At 44.3% G+C, this 21,482-nt stretch overlaps 1 protein-coding gene across 1 annotated transcript in view; it reads right to left on the reverse strand.

Moving 5' to 3' along the window:
* LAMB1 (laminin subunit beta 1) overlaps positions 1–21,482 on the reverse strand; it is a 63,081-nt gene that overhangs the window by 31,900 nt on the left and 9,699 nt on the right. The window contains exons 6-15 of the mRNA XM_024742237.1: positions 17,485–17,605; positions 16,119–16,307; positions 15,683–15,862; positions 15,433–15,545; positions 14,204–14,283; positions 4,138–4,273; positions 2,722–2,880; positions 1,289–1,416; positions 952–1,075; positions 312–516 (exon numbers count right to left, since the gene is read on the reverse strand). Of these exons, the coding sequence (XP_024598005.1) occupies positions 312–516; positions 952–1,075; positions 1,289–1,416; positions 2,722–2,880; positions 4,138–4,273; positions 14,204–14,283; positions 15,433–15,545; positions 15,683–15,862; positions 16,119–16,307; positions 17,485–17,605 (1,435 nt within the window). The remainder of the gene's footprint in view (positions 1–311; positions 517–951; positions 1,076–1,288; positions 1,417–2,721; positions 2,881–4,137; positions 4,274–14,203; positions 14,284–15,432; positions 15,546–15,682; positions 15,863–16,118; positions 16,308–17,484; positions 17,606–21,482) is intronic.

Raw genomic sequence — 21,482 nt, forward strand, 5'->3', positions numbered from 1 at the left:
ATATCAATTTCAGTTACGGGGTGCTGTCATTCCATCCCAACTCCCCACCCTGCGTATGGAAAGTCTCCGCGACCTTTCCCTAGTCCCCTATTCTTTGTGTGTTACTTGATGACTGAGTCCATTGTCAGTGGTGCTCTATCACTAACATGCTCTTAAAGAAACAAACACCAACTATAGTTGAGACACTATTTCCTTTGGGCTGACCGCCTAACACAGAACTATAGGACATGCCTGCCAACGTACCTCGTGATGTCAAGCGTCCTCACGCCTCTTGAGAAAGAAGGGGCAGAAGCAGCAGCAGTAATACCTACCCAGGCCTGTCTGGTGTAACAGGGCGGAAATGCTAAAGATGATGTTTCTGCAAACATCGGTCATCGGAGTCTTCACGACGCTTCTGCTGTTCTCCAGACATCGGTATCTCTGAAAGGTTTCCCAGGCACTGTTGGTGACGACCCCATCTCCTGAGCCTCCCACAGTGAAGATGTCCAGCGACTTACAGAATGGCATGAGAACAAGCTAGGAAGAAAACAGAACAATACACTGTTCTTACGGGGGTTGTCCCAGGTCATCAATTAACGCAAGCAAACACATAAAAACCCCAAGTGCTTCTTTGACTCTTGAAAAAAAAAAAAAAACAGACTCATGGAGTCAAGTGAAAACCTTTTCAATCTTAAATATTCTCGCCAGCAAAAGTTTAGAGACCTCTTACAAAGTTTGATGGGTTTTGAAATGTCATCGTTAAGACACTTCCTATTTTCAGGAAGGATCGTCTTGAGTAGATCCTTTCCAGAGGGTGGGGTTTTATTAAAATAAATAAGCAAAGTGGCCTCGGAGGCAGAAAGAATGACTCTGCCTCACCTCTCAGCATTCCCCTCCACAAAACCCTCTGGGGAAGGTGACGCATGCTTTCTGCCCAGTCCTCCCTGCTCGTCAGAAACGACCTCCACTTACAGAATCGATCAGCGTGTAGGGGCTGTCCACATTGCTGTCCGAGGAGGTGTACTGGGGCAGCTCTAACCTCACTGTGTAGTTCACACCCTTCTCCAAGCACACGGGGCGGGGGAGGACCACATACCTGCCCCGAAACAAGAGAAAAATAACAACCAAAGGTGCGCCTGTAAGTATCTAATCCATCAAAGCTCCACGTAGATCATCCCAAAGGAAGGAACAGTCCATGTTTGGCTCGTGGCCCCAAAATGGTAACTGTGCAACTCACCAGGCGAGACATGAGAAAAAGAATTAATTTGCATGCTGGTTCTGCTGAGCTGCAAACCATTGTCACACTGACCTGGAGCCAGGCGATAGGGACACCACCTGGTTGTCATCATCAGGAACAGTGTTTCCACATCGGCTGCTGGTTGGAATCTTCCCAGGTCGCTGCACTGTGATGACAGCTTTCTCCCAGTGGTCGGGGAGCTACAGTGAGAAACAGATGATCAGAAAGACCAACCGAGCTGGCCCGCTGCTGCCTGTCTGTCTGGATGGATCCAACCATCCATCCATCTTTTGCCAAGTTTAAATGGGAAACACTCGCTTGCGTTTCCCTTCTCTCTTGACCATTCCCTCGGCTGTTACCCCAGTTCCAGCCCGAGCCCCTTCCCACGTGGACACTGACACAGCCTCCCACTGCTCTCCCTGCCTCTCCCAACGTCCCTTTTCCACCTTAAAACACAGCTTATTATTATTATCTTTTATTGGAGTAGAGTTGACTTACAACGTTGCGTTAGTTTCAGGTGTACAGCGAAGTGATTCAGTTATACGTATGTATCTATTCTTCTTCAGATTCTTTTCCGTTATAGGTTATTACAAGATACTGAGTATAGTTCCCTGCGCTGTACAGGAGGTCCTTGGTGGTTATCCATTTTATATACAGTAGTGTGCATTCATTAATCCCAAACTCCTAATGCCTCCCTCCCCCACTTTCCCTTTTGGTAACCGTAAATTTGTTTTCTATGTCTGTGAGTCTACTTCTGTTTTGTAGATAAGTTCATTTCTATCGTATTTTAGATTCCACATGTAAGTGATATATGATATTCGTCTTTCTCTGACTTAAAAGCAAAAAAGAAGATAAAAAAAGAAAAACCCAAAACCCCACAGCTTAGATAATGACAATCCCTTGCCCAAAACCCTCTGACAGCTTCCTGTTAGTATAGAATCCAAGTTCATTTACTGATCCCAGCATTTCTCCTAACAGCATCTCCAACCATATCCCTCCTTACCTGGCTATGTGGAAGGATGCTCAAAACACCCCCTTCTCCACTGCTTATGCTATTCCTTACTTCCTCTTGTGGCAAAATTCCACCTCTGTCTTAAGGCCTCCAACTGACTCTTTAGTAAACATTTCGGCAGCCCCTGGCCAGTCCGGCTGGTATGAACCTCTCATCTTGCAGCACTGTTTGTGTCTCTGCTTAGACTTCCCACCTTTGATGGCAGTTAGGGACATGTGTCCATCCCTGGGCAGGGCAGGCCATCGAGGCAAGGAGAGAACCTAGCACATTCTCATCACCACCTGAGTTCTCAGCAAGGCTAAGTGCCTAACAAGGAGATCACTACATGTTTGTGAAACTGAAGAAAAATGCACATTTTTACTTCCAAGAAGCAGAGAAAGAGAGAGTTCCCTCTATTACAATGCGCCCTCCACAATTCACAAGCACATAGTGTCCATTAGAAGAAAGATTTTTCTACCAATAACCCCCCCGCATTAGTCTACCAAGGGGTTACCTGTGGCTCATAGCGAATTAGGATGTCATACTCCATAGAATATGGTATGTTGTCGATGAAGAACTCCAAATAAGCCCCTTCAGGCACTCGGACGAAGCCTGCTCCAGTCCAGGAAGGAATACGGTCCTGGATATACTGCCGCTCCACTATGCTGACCCCCTGAGGACAAGGGGACAGGACTGATGCTTTACTTGAGATGGAATTCAAGGTAACAGTCAAAGAAATCTGGAGTCACCCAAAGGTCCAAAACTGTAGATACTAAACCCATTTTTTGCAGTCAAATTTTCCAGTAGACTGTATCATTTTTCGCTTTATAAACAGGTAATCGGTTTCTTTTCAGTTTTTAGGTTGAGGTAGTCTTGGGACATTGGAGATGGGCTTAAGGCTTAGGATGTATCTTCTAATGACAGAACCAGGAAAATGAGCACGACGGAAGGAAAGAGAACATCCCAAATGCTGTTACTAGCAAGCCTAGGAGTGACCAGGTATGTCCCAGATTTCCACAAGGCTAGCCCGATATCTAGAGGAAGTATTTCTGTCATTCTCACTGGTATTTGTTTCAGGCGTCACGTACAAGTGAGGAAACTTGTTACAACCGTGAATGTTCACTACCGATGAGTGAATTCTGATCGTAAGGCTGACAATGGATCAGTTTGAGTTGCTTAACTCAAGTGTGCATTTGAGTTTGTTCACAGGGTTACATACAGTAACTGTGATTAGCCGCCTCCAGAGGTGAAGTCCTTCATTCCCTGCAATGTATGTGTGTGCGGCCTTACCCATCATGAGGTGGAACCTATGTTCCCCTGCCCTCGAATGTGGTCTGGCCTTGTGCCTTGTGACCAGCGAAGTGTGAGAAAATGACATTCTGGCACTTGAGAGACCTGGCAGGTTCTGTTTCCTCCTCCAGATGCCAGGTAAGAATTCTCACTGTCCACACACCTCCATGCTGTGAGGCAGCTCAAGACAGCTGCTTGGAGAACAGCACCCAGCTGGCCTCCAGCTGTTTCCGCCGTCCCAGCTGAAGTGCCGGACATATATTTGAAGCCGCTAACTTTGGGCACGGCTTGTTACACAGCATTAGAAAACTGAAGCAATATCCTCTCTGAACATTTACTATACCAGCTAACTCTGGCGCTAACCAGTAGAGAAAAGAATGGAAAAAGAGAAAACAACCAACAACCCACCTGCCTGAAAACACCAAAAGCCTTACTAGTGAAAGTTCCAAAGTCTCCTTCTGCGTTACGGATTTACTTACACTTTAAATACGACTGTTCTCAAGAAGGCCTGCTCCTGGCCCTTATTTTGTGCTCACTGACGAGATGCTTCTTACTTGGTCTCTTTACAAAATGTGTATTGCCATTACTGCCCACCCCCCATACTCTGCTTTACCCACCTGGCCAGCACCCCCCTACTTACAGGCCCCAAGTTGGCTTCTTCTGCTTCGTAGATGTAGTGATCCAAGGTGGGGAAGTAGTAACCAGATTCCACTCCATTGCACTGGCGTCCGATCATGTGGGGTTGGCAGACGCACTGGCCTGACTCTGCAGAGCAGCTGGAAAGGGAGGAGAGCTGGTCAGTTGGGCTCACCACGTTCATAATGAACCCACTGGAAGCAGATCCATGTTTGCCATTAAATAGTAAGTGGGGTGAAATATTCAGGTAGGGTTTTCTTACTTCCTTCAAAAAGTAAGTACATGGAAGGAAACATTGCCCACAAATTAATCCCAGTCTCCTGAGGTTGAAAGCTCTCAGTGACCTGGTCTTTCGGTTTTATCTCCCTTGCTCTCTTGACTATGCCCCATCTGTGCCACGTTAAGGTTTTCTGTAGTTATCACATAGGTTCTTGCGTTGATGTATCTTTTGCAAATGCAACCCCTTTTCCTGGGCCTCACATCTAAATATCCAGCTCCCAGAAGGACAGCTCCAACTTAGCTGTCCCAGAGGCTAATCAGAGATCCCAGAAAGCAGCACCCAATCCCTCCCATGTTCTCTGCTGGGGAGAAGACTCCACCACCCAGAGTCGACCACATCAGAACCCAGAAATTCTTCTCTAGATCCCTTCTTCATAGCCCATCAGGAACCAAATTTGGTTATTTCCCCTCCTAGCATCTTTTTTTTTTTTTTTTTTTTTTTTTTTTGCGGTACACGGGCCTCTCACTGTTGTGGCCTGTCCCGTTGTGGAGCACAGGCTCCGGACGTGCAGGCTCAGCGGCCATGGCTCACGGGCCCAGCCGCTCCGCGGCATGTGGGATCTTCCCGGACTGGGGCACGAACCCCTGTCCCCTGCATCGGCAGGCGGACTCTCAACCACTGCGCCACCAGGGAAGCCCCCTCCTAGCATCCTGTGTATCCTCTCCCCACTTTGCACTGACTAGGCTATGCCTTTCTTCTCTCTCTCGCTCACAGTAAAAGCAGTTACAGTCCTCTAATTGGTATCCTTATTGCCAATCTTCCAACTTCTCAACCTGAACTTCCACCTCCCCCCAGAGCTACCTGAATGACGTTTATGAGATGCATTAACCACATCACTTCCAGGCACGATGGCCTTGGGGAGGCGCACCAGGCCCCCACCAGCTTCCCTACCTTCCTAGCCTCGCCTCTGCCCTCGCCTCTCCAACCACACTGAACTACTTAAGAGTTTTTCCAATGCACTGGGGGACTCACGACCCCTTGCCTTTGCTTGTGTTGTTCCTGCAGCCTGGAATGCCCTGATCCCTTATTTACCCAGCAGAGATCTACCCACTGTTCTTTCAAGATTCAGCTCACAAATCCCTCCCGCTGTGGCGTTTCCTGACCATCACTCCCCAACACACAGAAGGAACCACCTTCTCCGTCGTGCCACCGCCTCCTTGCAAGAGAAATGATGTACGCGACACATCAACAACTAAGCTGCTCACAAAGTAGGTGTTCATTAAAGTTGACGCGCCGTGTCTTCAAATCCTCCTGATTTTTCAACTGTCATCCCTTCATGAAGGCTTGTGTGGTTCCCTCCCTCTCCTCCTCTCAAATGGTGCCTTCTGAGGCCTCAGTTGTTTGCTATCTTTATTGTTAAGACATTGATCACTTCCTCTCTTGTTGGACAATTATTGACAACTTTGCTCTACACCTGAAACACTGTAAATCAACTATACTTCAACAACAAAAAAGAAAAAGCCCCGAATTACATGCATCCATTTTTACTTCATTAAAGTCAAGATGTGATTTGGAATTGTTACTTTAAACCTATTCCCAGAGTTTTTTTCTTCTCATCCCAAAGTTCATTTTAAACCAAATATCTAAGGCAAGTTACAACTCACAGGAAGACTGAACACTCAGAGCTTTATTAAAAACACCCCAAACAGCCCTGTCATGGTCCAGCTGAAGTCTTCCTTTATGTCATGTAAATAGTTTTTATCCTACAGGGGTAAGAACACACTCGACATCCTGTAGACAATTCCCAGAGGAGGCAAGCTTGTTCCAGTTAGGACCTAGACCTCTTTCAGGCTTATCCGCCAAAAGCCATTTCCCAAAACTCAGGCGTCACACATGACATCACAGGGACAAAAGAAAATCCCTTTCCTCCCCAGCAGATGTTTACTGAGGGAACAGATGTCTCAAACGTGAGCCACCAAAGAAGAAAACACCCAGATTCTTCCCCATGCCATCCATTACTAGAGAACAAGCCAAGGAAGGCAAGGATAGAGACAGCGGGCAGACTCCCAAGAGGCTTTTACCCGCAGCACAGTTGGAAAGAAAAAGCAACTCACGAGGACCTGACCCTGTGCAGGGAATTCCCCTCATGTCAGCTCCACCGCCACACGCCTGTGTCCACACACTTGAACGCTTGTCACCCATAGGCGTGGCCCCCATTCAACACCCGCTCCTTTGGTGAACTCGTTCTTGGGGCTTTACCTGCCTCCATGCAGGTGGCCCTCACCTACAGCTCTTACTTCTGACTCACGACTGTGCTCTGGTTGTACCCCTCCAGCCGCGAATGGGACATTTCCATGGTTTGCCCAGCCATCACCTCTAATTCATCCTGTCCCAAACTGTTCGCCACCTCACACAGACTTATCTTCAGCTCTGCTATTTCTGTCAGCAGATTTAAAATTACTCTGATGTAGAACAGACTTGTGCTTGCCAAGGGGGAGAGGGGGAAGGGATGGATTGGGAGGTTGGCATTAGCAGATGCAAACTATTATATAGAGAATGGATAAACAACAGGTCCTGCTGTAGAGCACAGGGAACTCTATGCAATCTCCTGTGATAAACCATGACAGAAAATATAAAGAATGTGTGTGTGTGTGTGTCTGTATATATAAAACACATTGTAAATCAACTATACTTCAATTAAAAAAAAATTCCTCTGATGTAGGTGAGATGTAATCTTCCCTTTATCCTCAATATAACACGTGTTATTTCAAGACGGTTCTCGACTCGGCTTTTTCCTCTCATTGTCACTGCGGCTACCCTACTCCCAATGTGTCATCGTTCTACACCTCCCGAGCTGATCTCTCCAGTTCCTCTCTCTCCCTGCTGCCCAGATCATCCAGCTACATGGCCAAACCAACCTTCCCAAAGCCCCGCCTTCCCCAAAACCCACAATTGTTTCTTCTTCTGTCAAGTCACGAAGCCTCTGCCTGGTTTCCCGCAGCCTCTATAGCCCCTCCTCTGAAAACAACTACTTCTCTTTCGGGTGTCCACCCTTGGCTTTAGCTGAGCCACACTCATACTCTTCCACAAATATTTACTGAGCAGATATTAGCCTTGGCAGCTGTGCTTCCTGGTGTCCAGACTCTCCCATTTCAGTCCATGTCAGCTCTTTATTTCTTTTTTTGGCTGCACCTCGCGGCATGCGGGATCTTAGTTCCCCAACCAGGGATCGAACCTGTGACCCCGGCAGTGGAAGTGCAGAGTTTTAACCACTGGACCGCCAGGGAAGGCCCTGTCAACTCTCTTCTGAACCAATCCTACCTTCCTTGTTAAGTCCAATATTTCCAGTGAAATGATATGGAGAAAGAAAAATGGGAGGAAAATATAGTTCCTGCCCTAAAGCACTTCCAATCTAACCAAGGGGGATAAACAATAAAGCAATTGACCAGTACAACCAATCAAAATGCAGGCAGTGCCCACACAGAGCTAAGAGCGAAGGATGGCAGGTGAGAGGAAGACACTGCTCACCTGACTGAGGAGGTGAGGGGACACCAGATAGAAATGGTCCATCTGACAATGCTGTATGTTCCCCCCACCAATTTCCCTGTAACTAGATACAGAAGCAATTCATTGGATCAGTTAGGTAGAATAAAGACATAAAACACAATATATCAGGGCCCGTGGCAGGCAGAATAATGACTCCCAAAGATGTCCACATCCTCAGCCCTGGAATCTGTGGATATGTTACCTCATGTGGCACAAAGGACTTTCCTAATGAGATCAAGGTTAAGGACCTTGAGATGGGGGATGATCCTGGGTTACCCAAGTGGGCCCAAGAGAATCACATGAATTCTTAGAAGCAGCAGAGGAAAGCAGAGGAGTGGGTCAGAGCTGTGGCAGGAGGATGATCTGACCCACCGTTGTTGGTTGTGAAGGTGAAAGAAAGAGGCAAGGAACGTGGGCAGCTTCTAGAAGCTGGGAACAGCCCTCAGCTGACAGCCAGCAGGAAAACGGCAACTGCATCCTACGACCAAACGAACCGAAATCTGCCAACAGCAAGAATGAGCAGGAAAAAGTCTCCCCAGAACCTTCAGGTGGAAACGTGGCCCTACCGACACCTTGATTTTAGTCCCCGAGACCGTGTCTGACATACAGGACTGCAAGATAATAAATTTATGTTGTTTTAGGCCACTAAGTGGTGGTAATTTGTTATGGCAGCAACAGAAACCTAACACAGGCCCTATTTTTTTCCTCAAAGGGTAAAGGCCAAGATTATTTCTCAAAAGGGAACCCTCCTACACTGTTGGTGGGAATGTAAGTTGGTGCAGCCACTATGGAGAAAAGTATGGAGGTCCCTTAAAAAACTAAAAGTAGAGTTGCTATATGATCAAGCCATCCCACTCCTGGGCGTATATCCAGAGAAAACCATAATTCGAAAAGATACACGTGGACTTCCCTGGTGATGCAGTGGTAAAGAATCCGCCTGTCAATGCAGGAAACACGAGTTCGATCCCTGGTCCGGGAAGATTCCACATGCCGCGGAGCAGCTAAGCCTCTGTGCCACAACTACTGAGCCTGCGCTCTAGAGCCCGCGCACCACAACAAAGAGTAGCCCCTGCTCGTCACAACTAGAGAAAGCCCGCATGCGGCAACACAGACCCAACGCAGCCAAAAAATAAAACTGATTCTTAAAAAGAAAACAAAAGAAAAGATACATGCACCCCCACGTTCACAGCAGCACTATTTACAATAGCCAAGACACGGAAACAACCTAAATGTCCATTGGCAGATGAATGAATAAAGAAGATGTGGTACCTATATACACAATGGAATACTACTCAGCCATAAAAAAGAATGAAATAATGCCATTTGCAGCAACATGGATGGACCTAGAGATTGTCATACTAAGTGAAGTAAGTCAGACAGAGAAAGACAAAAATCATATGATGTCACTTATATGTGGAATCTAAAATATTACGCAAATAAACTTATCTACAAAACAGAAACAGACACACAGACAGAGAACAGACTTGTGGTTGCCGGGGGCGGGGCGGGGGGAGTGATGGATTAGAAGTTTAGGTTGAGCAGATGCAAACTATTATGTATAGGATGGATAAACAACAATGTTTTACTGTATAGCACAGGGAATTATGTTCAATCTCCTGTGATACACCATAATGGAAAAGAACATGAAAAAGAATGTATAGAAATGTATAACTGAATCACTTTGCTGTACAGCAGAAATACAACATTGTAAATCAACTATACGTCAATAAAATAAATTTTATAAAAAGATTGTTTCTCAAAAACACAGATTTCTCATAAAGGTAGCAACTGGCAACTCTTGGAAGGAAAACCCTTTCATTTAAACAGTGATAAGCAGGGAGAACACTGTACAATCTCAACTTTACTACTAAGAAATAAAGCAAAAGAAAAACATTAAAAGATAAAAATCATCATTCATAAGGACCACTACTCTGTTCAACGCGGAAATCTCCTCCAAAATACTGATTACAAATAAGAGCTGGTTCCCCAGTGATGAGCAGTCAGCACCATCCCTTCCATCCAGAGCAGCTTTTCCACCACCCCTCTACCCAACCTCCACTGCCAATTCCCCTACAACTAGAATAGGTTCTTAAAGGGTAGGAGCTATGTTCGATAATCTCTTTATGTCCAGCTGCCATAGCAATTAACAATGAGTTAGATACACCAGAGTTATCCCATACATTGATGAAAATATCTATTAACTTCCGCTCTGGTTTCGAAGTACAATAAATTTCAGCTCATTTACTGAGCACCTATCAATGGGCTGGGGACAAAAGAATATGCAAAAACAGCTAAGACAAAATCCCTGTCCAAAGAGACCTTTCAAAGACAAACAGCTATACCACAAAGCAGAGTAAGTGCTAACAAAGATGCAGAAGCAATGTGTTTTCACATTAAGGGAGGATTGGGGCCTTCAGTCTAAGAAGGAGAAGGGAGAGATCTTCAGAAGAAAGTGGTGGGCTTCAAGCCAGATATCAAAGTCTCAGAAGAAAGTGGTGGGCTTCAAGCCAGATAGCAAAGTCCTAAATTTAACTGATGAAATAATTTTGAAGGATGCTATCAGACTGCTTCTATTTTTCAACGTTTTAAACAGTTGCAAGCAGCATTTACTTAGCAACCACTCTTATTTATTCATGAAAGCAGGTTAGGGGACTTCCCCACTGGTCCAGCGGTAAACGCCTTGCAATGCAGGGGATGCGGGTTTGGTCCCTGGTCGGAGAACTAAGATCCCACATGCCATGACCACAACTACTGAGCTCGCACACCTGAACTAGAGAGCCTGCGTGCCGCACACTACAGAGCCCAAGCATTCTGGAACCCGCGTGCCACAACCAGAGAAGAGAAAACCCGCACGCCACAACTAGAGAACCCCGCGCGCCTCAACAAAAGATCCCGCTTGCCTCAACGAAGATCTCGCATGCCGCAACTAAGACCCAATGTGCCAAAATAATTAATTTTATAAAAAGCAGGTTATCTACTAGGCAAAACGTTATTAACCTGGTTTGAGTCACATTATTTAAATCAATTAGGTCTTACTTTAAAATATTCCGAAGTTCAGACTAGCTGTCAATATAACAGGCATGGATTACACACTTTAATTGTTCTACCAAAAGCCACTCAGCTCATTAAACAAAACATTTAAAAACTTTTTCCACTTAATGACTTTACACTTAATCTAGCCCTAGCCAAAGTAAATAAGGAATGTTTTGGGATTGATTTAGAGATGGCCTCTCCCGAGGGGGGCATGTTTAATTTTTGTATAAAAATCTTTTGTTTCTCAAATTCTTTTACTCAGTCAACATTTATTCAACATGCGTCTGAGGCAAAGCAAAGTACAATAATACTGTCAGGTGGAAGATATTTATGACTGTCTGCGACAAATCAATCATTCAGCAAGTATGATCCTGAGCATCTGTTATGCACCAAGCATTCTAGAAGAACTGGTGCTTTAGAAGACACAGCCTCTGTCACCTCTTTGGGACTCTTAAAGTCCTGTGGGGAAAAACAACCTTGAAAAGGATGACTGTAAAAAACTGGAGTCACAAGACTAGAGGCATCTTGAAAGTTTCCTTTCTTCCCCCACCAATGATGCCAAAAGATAAGGCATCTATTTCATCCATCATGCTAGAAAGAACAAATTACCCACTTTAAAATCTTCACTAAAGGATATACGTATACATGTATAACTGATTCGCTTTGCTGTACAGCAGAAACTAACAAAACATTGTAAAGCAGCTCTACTCCAATCAAAATTGAAAAAAAAAAAGCTTCACTAAAATGTTCTGTTTCACCAACTCTCTTGACTAGCACATTCTGGTTTTTGCACATTTTCTGCAGGAGAGATTAGGGGCAGGCCAGGGGCTGTGCGTGGGTGCATTTAGAGACAGGAAGCACGTGTGGACGAGCGAGAGAGAGTAAGGGAGTGTAAGCAACAAAAAACCGCTTAGTGTAAAGGAACACAGGACATTCCTGAGTTTAGGACATAATTTGGAGAGTTACGTATGCCACTTTCCTCTAATCGAAAAGCATTTTCGGAGTGCCCAGAGCTTTGAATTGAGGAATCAGTTACTAAAGGAATCATCCACTTGTGTTCCGGGAGTCACCAAGGGGAAGTCAGGGAAGTGATTTCATCAGCAGAGAGAGCAGTTGGTCTTGCTTTCCTCCTTTATGGAACTATCCTTGCATCCTCCCCTCTGGAGGTTGTCTAAGAACAGGCATTCACCCTGGAGTTCCGGAGGCAACATGCTGTCCCAAGTTTACTGCACGACCTGGAACAGAACAAACCCAAACACGGAGGCCAAAAAGAACATGTTCTTGCTGCCCAAAATCTAACTCCTGCCCAAGCAGACTACTACAGTGCTGGGAAATCTTCCTGTAAGAGAGTCGGTTTTGAACCCATGAGGCTTATGAATGCAGCACGTTCTCCCAGGGAAGATCCTGGGCCACAAGGAAACATCTGTCTACCCTCCCAACAGTCACTTATGCTATTTTTACCAGATGTTCTGAATCTCATCCAGTAACGCACAGAGACGACTCAAAGGGAATTAATCCAACTCCCACAAACTGAACATCTTGCCGAAATGTGTACTTTGATCATTTTGAGGAGAGGCTCATGTCTCACCAATTCAAGGAATACCAACATATTTAATTAAATCACTAAAATTATTGTATGTAATTTTCATTAATGTACCCGCAAGCTGGAAAAAATGAAATAGTGAAGAATAAAGTGAAGAGCCTTCACACAAATGAAAATGGGACTGCATTTTCCATCCTTTAAACTGGTAAAAAGAAAAGTTTTGATGATACCAGCTGCTGGTGGGGGATTGGGGAAGAAGGTACTTTGTAACTGGTTGGGAGGAAAACAGACTAGCACCGTATGTCTGGAGAACAATCTGACATCCTCTAGTAAAATAGAAAATGCACATGTACTTTGACTTGGCACTTCCATCACTGGGAACCCAATCTATAGATATGTCTACAAACATTCATCGAGATTACCAATAAGGATATTCACTGCAAACTTTCTGAAAAGAAAAAAACCCAAAAAACGGAAATCAATAAGTCATAGCACTCTCACATGATGGAACACACAAAAAGAGGCAGATGAATAGATGCGGATATAAAAAAAACTCTCGATTAAAAAAACCAGTTGCAGAGTAATGTACACACATACATTACTTTGATTTATAAAAAATGTCTGTTAAGCTAAGTAGGAAATCATGGACTATATTGCTTTGTACTTGTCTTGTTTGAAAAAGTAACACCTGGGCTTCCCTGGTGGCGCAGTGGTTAAGAATTTGCCTAGCAATGTAGGGAACACGGGTTCGAGCCCTGGTCTGGGAAGATCCCACATGCCGCGGAGCAACTAAGCCCGTGAGGCACAACTACTGAGCCTGCGTGTCTAGAGCCTGTGCTCCGCAACAAGAGAAGCCACTACAATGAGAAGCCCGCGCACCGCGATGAAGAGTAGCCCCCGCTCGCCGCAACTAGAGAAAGCCCGCGCACAGAAACGAAAACTCAACACAGCCAAAGATAAATAAATTAAAAAAAAAAATTAACACCTAAGATGATTTCAAAAGAAATGAGAGGAAGAAAAAAACACTGTCATTTTTACAGGTATTTTGAGCACTATTATTAATTTCTAGAGAGACACAAGAAACTTAACGGTGGCACTTCAAGGCAATGGAACTTGGTGGGGAAAAAAGGCAGGATACCTGTCTGAACTGTTTGAATTTTTTTTTTTTTAAAACCACGGGCATACACTGTTTCCATAATTTAAAAAATACTGAAAAGTAAAATACAAAACAAATAACACTATTAAAAACCAAGAAACAATAACCAACAAGGACCAATTATATAACACATGGAACTATACTCAATATTTTATAATAAACTATAAGGGAAGAGAATCTGAAGGACATATATATACAACTGAATATACACATATATAACTGAATATATACATAAATAACTGAATCATTGTGCTGAACACCTGAAAATAACACAATATTGTAACTCAACTATACTTCAATTAAAAAAAAAGACAAAAACTAAAGAAACATGAAAAAACAAAATAAAAAACCCAAGAAACAAAGACTAGAGAAGGCTTCAAAGCTAACTCTTGGAATGAACAAACCTTTGAAAACTTTGAGAGCGCAGGTAAAAATGATTATCAGGCATTCAAAGCAAAGGTGAATGCACTCTGCCTATCTTCTTAGGAGACACCGAAAGTCACCCTCGTCCTAGAGGTCGCAAGGACCCTAGGGGTGACTGAGCGCAAGAGTGTCAGAGCAGCTCCACTCACCTATTGTTTAAGGCTCCCCCAAGGTCACAGTCACAAGGTCGACATCCATCCAAGTCGTTGCTTAAGCCCCAGTGCTCTGGCTGCAGAACAAAAGATTAAACATCTAAAGGGGGGTTCCTGTAATTACACAATAGACTCAGCAAGACACAAGTTATGGCGTGTTTTGGACGTTCCACCAAACGTTTATCTGCACCGTGGAAGGAGAAAGCCTACAATAGGTGTGAGTAGGAGTATTCTAGCATAAAGAACCCAAGCTGTGGGTCACTGGGGTCAGAGAGGGTTGCACATACCCACGTGGTAACCCCAGATCACAGCAGTTTCTTTGCCCTGCAAATAGCCTTCATCCAAGAATTAACATGAGCTAGCAGCAAACATGCCAATTTTCTTCACTGGAATTACTCTGGCAGTGAGACAGTAATATGAAAGCCATCACAAAAATGTTTTAAAAGATATAAAATATAATTTTAACAAATTACACTCATAATTACTCTACCCATAATCACTACAGTCAACTTTTTGGTCTATTTCCTTCCAGATTTTGTTTTTCTTGTTGAACTTTTTCCCTAGTCAAGATACTACTTACATCCTGTGTTCTTTTATATATTTTTTTTACACCAGCATAAGCATTTCCTCATGTTATCATTTTCAATGGCAACCAAATATCACACTGCATAGAAACACCCAAATTTATTTAACTATTTTCCCTACTGTTGCTTCCAAGTTATTTTTGTTATGATTAATAAAAGATGCAATGAGTCTTCTGGTGAATACATCTTTGTCCAACTTTCTGATTATTTCACTAGGATAGATTCCCAGAAGTAGGATTACTGGGTCAAAGGGGATGCACATTTCTACAGCCTATGGATACACAGCTGCAAAACACTTTTCACAAAGTATGAACCAGTCTGTATTTCCATCAGTAGCACACGAGTACCTGGCCCTCACTATGTCCTCACTTAACAGTCAGCATTCCTATTTTTTTAAAAAACTTTTGTTAATTTTGTCTGTAAAGATGGTACTTCACTGTGGTTTTATTCTGCAACTCTAACGGCAATGGTGAATATCTTGTCAAAATTAGTAATTCCTCTTTTGTGAATGGTCTACTCGTGTCTTTTAATATTAATATTTACATAAAAGCGTGATGGTAGAACCTACAACTGTGAAAATCGTTCTCTATTGAAATGTCACACTCACAAACCACCCATCCCATGTAATTACGATTTACCTACCAGACACTGGTCACAATGCTGTCCTGTCACCAGACGCTTACAGAAGCAGTAACCAGTCTCAGAATCACAAGGATTCCTGCCAGGAATCGTTCCCAGAGGACTGCAAGTACAAGCTTCATTAAAGATAAAATGAAGTAAAGAAACACAAACCAAGTGAGTCTGTAGTAGTCGAATGGATTAAGAATTGCAAAGTAAAATGGGAATTACATGCACATGAGAACTCCCAAACTTTTTCAACACATATACTTACATTTACAACCAAATGGATCTTCAGTGCTTAAACCATAGAAGCCTTCTTTGCAGATATCACAATGTTCTCCTTCCACGTGTAATTTACACCGACACTGACCAGCAATGAGACCGGCAGAAAAATCCGTGTAACTGTCACAGACTCCCTTGTTCTGAGAACCAGCTGGGTCACAGGTACATTCTAAGGAGAATCAGAAGCGTGAGGTAACACAATGTGTGTGTTTATGTAGAAATACACGTGTTCCCTTCATCCCTCCAAATGTCACAAAAATAGACTCAAAAAGGCTGGACTACTAAGTAAATTCTACCCCCGGCATCCTATACAGCAGCTAAAATAAGGCTGGGTCTGAGTCCCAAGAGAAGGACCGTGACCACCAGACTATTCAAGCTGAAAGCTGACCTAAACAGGTCCCCCCTCGTGACCTCTCCCCACATACGTTCACAGAGATTAGGATCCCGGATGTCTCTCTCCGGGTGCTGGTAGTAAAACGGTTTGCACTGCTCGCAGTTGCGCCCCATCGTGTTGTGCTGACACTCATCACACACCCCTCCGCTGACGTTGCCAGTGGCCAAGTAGACCGCCATGTCGAAGTGGCAAGAGCTGGAATGTTCGTTGCAGTTACATTCTGCGAGACAAGACCGACGGCAGGAAAAGCCTTTTCAATCTACTTACCGGGGGAGGATGGGGTTGGTGGGAAGGAAGCTCGTTTTGGAAACTGGGGACGAAGTTCAGGTGAAATGGCAATTAACAAGAAGGCACTGGCGGTGAAAAGGACACATCTGCTTACGACATCAGTTTAAATCCTAAGCCATGCTGGAAACCTTCCGAGTGTGACCTTTATGAAATAACCTCACTTGCCCTCTTTGGAAGAGAACGGGCTATAAAAAGTTGAAAAGTGCTGGGGGAAGTCCCCTTGGAGGCTCACTCACAGGAAGGCTGCACTGCACGGAAAAGCGCTCGGGCCATGCTCAGGGTGGGACGGGAATACGTCCCTCCAGAGGGTTTTCTAGCGGTATATTCCGGGGAAGCCCGTCTGGGCTGCCGGCTTTGAGGAACGTGGTATGAAGGCCAGATTCCCTTGCTCATCATTCCCACCGCCACACCGGGCCAGGTTCTGTTAATCAGACCCTTAACAGCCATCCAGCCAGCCCTCTTGGGTCATTCTGTCCCTCCTCTAGCCCATTCGGTGGAGTCCTCTTGGTCCAACCCAGCTTTAACCATCGCTCTCTCACGCTCAACAACCCCCATCAACGACCCTTGTCTTCTCACAGCGAAGCTTCTGTCACTGGGGCCCTCACGGGGCTCTACATACTGGCCTTATCCGTCCTGTAGGGAGGGACTGTGTCGTCGTGCCCTGGATACGTTGGTTTAATTAAAGCCCAGAATCATGAATTAAACCCTGGTGTGAGAATGCCCTTAGAGCCTTGTGTTTTGTGTTCTCCTTATCTGAACTCCCTTCCACCTCCCCCCTCCCCACCCCCCCCTGCGCTTAACTGATCCATCACACGACTGTTTTCATTCACTGTTCGCTCAGGGTCATCTTGCCTTAAAAACAGGTACAACGTCAGGGATGGCATCTCTGTCGTCTACTAAATCTGCCAAACACACAGGTGCTGCTCAAATACTAACTGATTAATTTAATAGACTGGATAGTGGCTTCCTAGGATTATCAGGGTGAGGCTGGGAAAAGGGTAGTAACTTTTCTTCCTTTTGCAGACCAGTGTACTGTTACAGCATCTCTACTCCAAAAATGGATACCGGGCTCTGAATTGATTCAGAACGTCCCTTTGCCTGAGACTTACTTTTACAGGCATTGCTGTTTCGACCTTCGGCGGGTCTCCAAGGTAAATCATGGTAGAAATCCATGCACTGTTCACAGTTTAAGCCCTTGGTGTTATGCCTGCACATGCAGTGTCCGTGAACCTTGAAAGTTACAAAAACAGAAAAAAGCAAAGGAAGAGATACACTAACAGCCAGACCTTTCCCACAATCAATGGAAAATATCAACCCCTTCGGATACTAATCCTCATCTGTAGTGCACCACAATGAAGGTTTCTTTGTTTTTATTTTGTCCCTTCCCCCCCGTGAGTCCTGTCTTATTGATGGCCGTAATTCCCAACTCTAGGAACAGTTCCTGCTATATAATGGGTACTCGATAAATATTCTTATTGAAGTATTGATGAGGAAAACACAGAAGAACAAAATTAGTCACTTAAAATTTTTTTTAAAAAACAAACTAGTTACTTAGTTTAAAAAAATCTATTATAATAGAAATCAACAAAAGTTATAATGGAGAACTAAATGTGTACACGTCAGAGCAGCTCACTCACAATCGCCAACAAGCAGAAACCACTCAAGTGTCCATCAGTGGATAAACAGACACACAAAAGGTGATATATACATGCAATGGACTATCACTGGGCAATAAAAAAGAATGAAATTCCGATACTTCCTACAACATGGATGAACCTCGGAAACATTACTGAGTACACCTGGAGCACACACGCGTGCACACACGCACACGCACACGCACACCTAGGGAATGCTTCAGAGAGAAGATGGCATCAAACTTATCTTAAAACAGTAACTGGGTGTTTTCCGGACAGCGGGTAGAGGTGGTTACAGGTGGCAGGAGGGGTTGCTTGGGAAGGAATTTGTTGCCATGCTAAGGGGTTTACTTTATCTTTATGCAATGAAGGGGAATACTGAAACATTTAAGTCAACAATGAAATGCTTAGATTGCACTTCAGAAAAGCAACTCCAGCAGTTACTGGACATGGACAAAACAAGAGACCAGGGAACCAAGTGAACAGAAAAAAGATGAAGGTGTTAACTCAAGCATTACCGTGTGGACTGTGATAAAGGGATGGGATTGACTGCTCTGAAAATTTACTGGAAGTAAAATACGCCGAATTGCACTTGGTGATCAGTTTGATTCCAGTGGAAAGGGAGGGAGAAGAAAGAAACAGGAACCCCTGAGCTTAGGCAGGTGGGCGTGTGTGCTACTACTAACAGATACAGAAGAGAAGCAAAGGCATGTAGTTTGGGTCGAGTTACATGCAAGGTCTCAGAATCGAGACGCCCACTGGACAACCGGAAACAGTGGTCTTGGACTCAGCTATGAGAATGGAACTTGAAACATGGATTTGGGAGGCACTATATACATACAGTATTTGAAACCTCCAAATATTTAATTTCCCCTCAAAAAGAAAAGGACAAGATAAAAGAGAGCCAGGTCAGTGCTCCAACATCAACAAAGCGCTAGTAGAAGACAAGAGAGGGGTGCTGGGAACTTTAATCACATTATTTCATTTAACCTTCCATTACGGGCTGAACTGTGTCCTTCCCAAATTCTGATGTTCAAGACCTAATCCCTAGTACCTCAGACTATAACTGTATTTGGAGATAGGGTCTTTAAAGGGGTAATTAAAGTAAAGTGAGGCCACTGGAGTGGACCCTAATCACATATGACTGGTGTCCTTCTGAGAAGAAGACATCAGGACACAGACAGGTCCAGGCAGAAGACCAGGTGAAGACACAAGGAGAAGACAGTCATCTAAAAGTCAAGGGGAGAAAGAGGCCACAGAAGAAACCAACTCTGCCGACACCTTGATCTCAAACTTTGTCCCTTGAGAACCCCAGAAAATACATTTCTGTTGTTCAAGCCGCCCAGTCTGTGCTACTGTGTTATGGCAGCCCTGGCAAACTAATATACCTTAACAACACATCTGTCTGACAGATGAGGAAATCGAGGCTCAGGGACATTAGTTAACTCGCCAGGTATTGGCAGAGAGATTTCAGTCCTGACTGATTGAAGCCCTTTCAAATCCAGGCTGAATGAAGATCTTTTTTGCCTCACTGGCTAATGGTGTAATAGAAGCCTGAAAAATGGATGTCAGAGAGGAAGGAGGAAAAAGACAAGAATTCTAATAATCCTGATGGTATTTCTCACGGATAAAAGGAGACAAGGGTAAGGAAATGGAAAGTCACATTTCGACAGATTCCTTGACTTATACATTTACTAGTTGCTCAGGTTTTTTTTTTAACCTATTCAGAAATATGAGAAAATGATACTTTATTAAACCCAAGAGAGTATTAGACTAAAAATTTTAAACAAAGGGGGGAGGGCTTCCCTGGTGGCGCAGTGGTTGAGAGTCCGCCTGCTGATGCAGGGGACATGGGTTCGTGCCCCGGTCTGGGAAGATCCCACATAAAATTTTAAACAAAGGGGGGAAAAACCCAATAACTGTACCAAGGCAAACTCCCCAGGGGACCTGCGTCGTGGGTGCCAACACTCTGGAGAGAGACTAGCCTGATGTCTTTGTGGCACAAGACAGCAGAGAGGAAAAGCCTTATAGCCAGTCCTGGTTATACTTCCTTCTCTCTCCCTTCTGGGACCTTCTGAGTCCCAAAAGGCCATTGACGAGTTATCCAATTTTCTGTGAAGTTAGGAAACTGCTGGAAACTGGGACAACACATTTTACCTACAGAAGGGAAGCCTTTCCATGTTCATTGCTGAGTCACTGACCTTCTCAGGCCTCACACTGCTGCATAGCTGCCTCTGAATTTATACTAAACGAAAGAGCTGTGAGTTTGGAAACCTTTGGCTATGAACAAAAACAGACTGTGGATATGCTAACTGGGTTTTGCTACTCTAAGAAAATCTAATCCACTTAGTAAACAGCCATGTCCACGCAAACACGAGTTAGAACAAACACACTCTCATATGATCCAGCAATCCCACTCCTGGGCATACACCCAGACAAAACTATAATTCAAAGATACATGCACCCCTGTGTTCATAACAGCACTATTCACAAAAGCCAAGACGTGGAAGCAACCTCAATGTCCATCAACAGATGAACGGATAAAGAAGATGTGGTATATATGTAAATGGAATACTACTCAGCCATAAAAATGAATGAAATAATGCCATTTGCAACAGCACAGAGGGACCTAGAGATTATCACACTAAGTCAGAAACAGAAAGACAAATACCATATACTATCACCTATTATGTGGAATCTAAAATACGACACAAATGAACTTATATCTATGAAACAGAAACAGACTCACAGACGTAGAGGACAGACTTGTAACTGCCAAGGGGGAGGGGGTTGGGATGGACTGGGAGTTTGGGATTAGTAGATGCAAACTATTATATACAGAATGGATAAACAACAAGGTCCTACTGTACAGCACAGGGAAGTATATTCAATATCCTGTGATAAACCATAATGGAAAATAATATATATATACATTCGTTTTCATAATGGAATCACTTTGCTATACAGCAGAACTTACCAGAACATTGTAAACCAACTATACTTCAATAAAATAAATTAAAAAAAAAAAGGAATAAACACACGCTTCATCCTCGACCCCTTCCTGTCCTCACCACTCAATGGTATCACCACCCTCCTAGTTCCCCAGCTTGGACATCTCAGTAATTTTTGATTCATCCCTGCCTTCTGCTGTTCTGCTTCTACTCCTTCTCCAATTCATGGCTGAGTCTTTGATTCTAAAGGGTCCAACTGACTCCCTTAGAAAACAAGGGCTCTCCTCTCGGCAATGACTCTCCAAGGCAACAGTAGCAGAGGGTAGCAGAGAGGGCAGCAAGGGGCGACGTGGGACTGGGAAAAGCTCTCCAAGTCACACTGCCAGGACTCCGGGTTGCAGCAGGAGGCTTCCTCCTACTTGAGAGCCACAGGCAGCCTTTGCGTTAACACCACCCCTGCCTAAGTCAGTTCCAGCTCCCCCTTACCGCTGACCTTGAGAGCCCCCTGCCTCTGTGCCCTCT

The sequence above is a fragment of the Neophocaena asiaeorientalis genome, unplaced genomic scaffold, assembly GCF_003031525.2.
Source record: "Neophocaena asiaeorientalis asiaeorientalis breed wild unplaced genomic scaffold, Neophocaena_asiaeorientalis_V1.1 scaffold373, whole genome shotgun sequence".
Taxonomy (NCBI): Eukaryota; Metazoa; Chordata; class Mammalia; order Artiodactyla; family Phocoenidae; genus Neophocaena; species Neophocaena asiaeorientalis.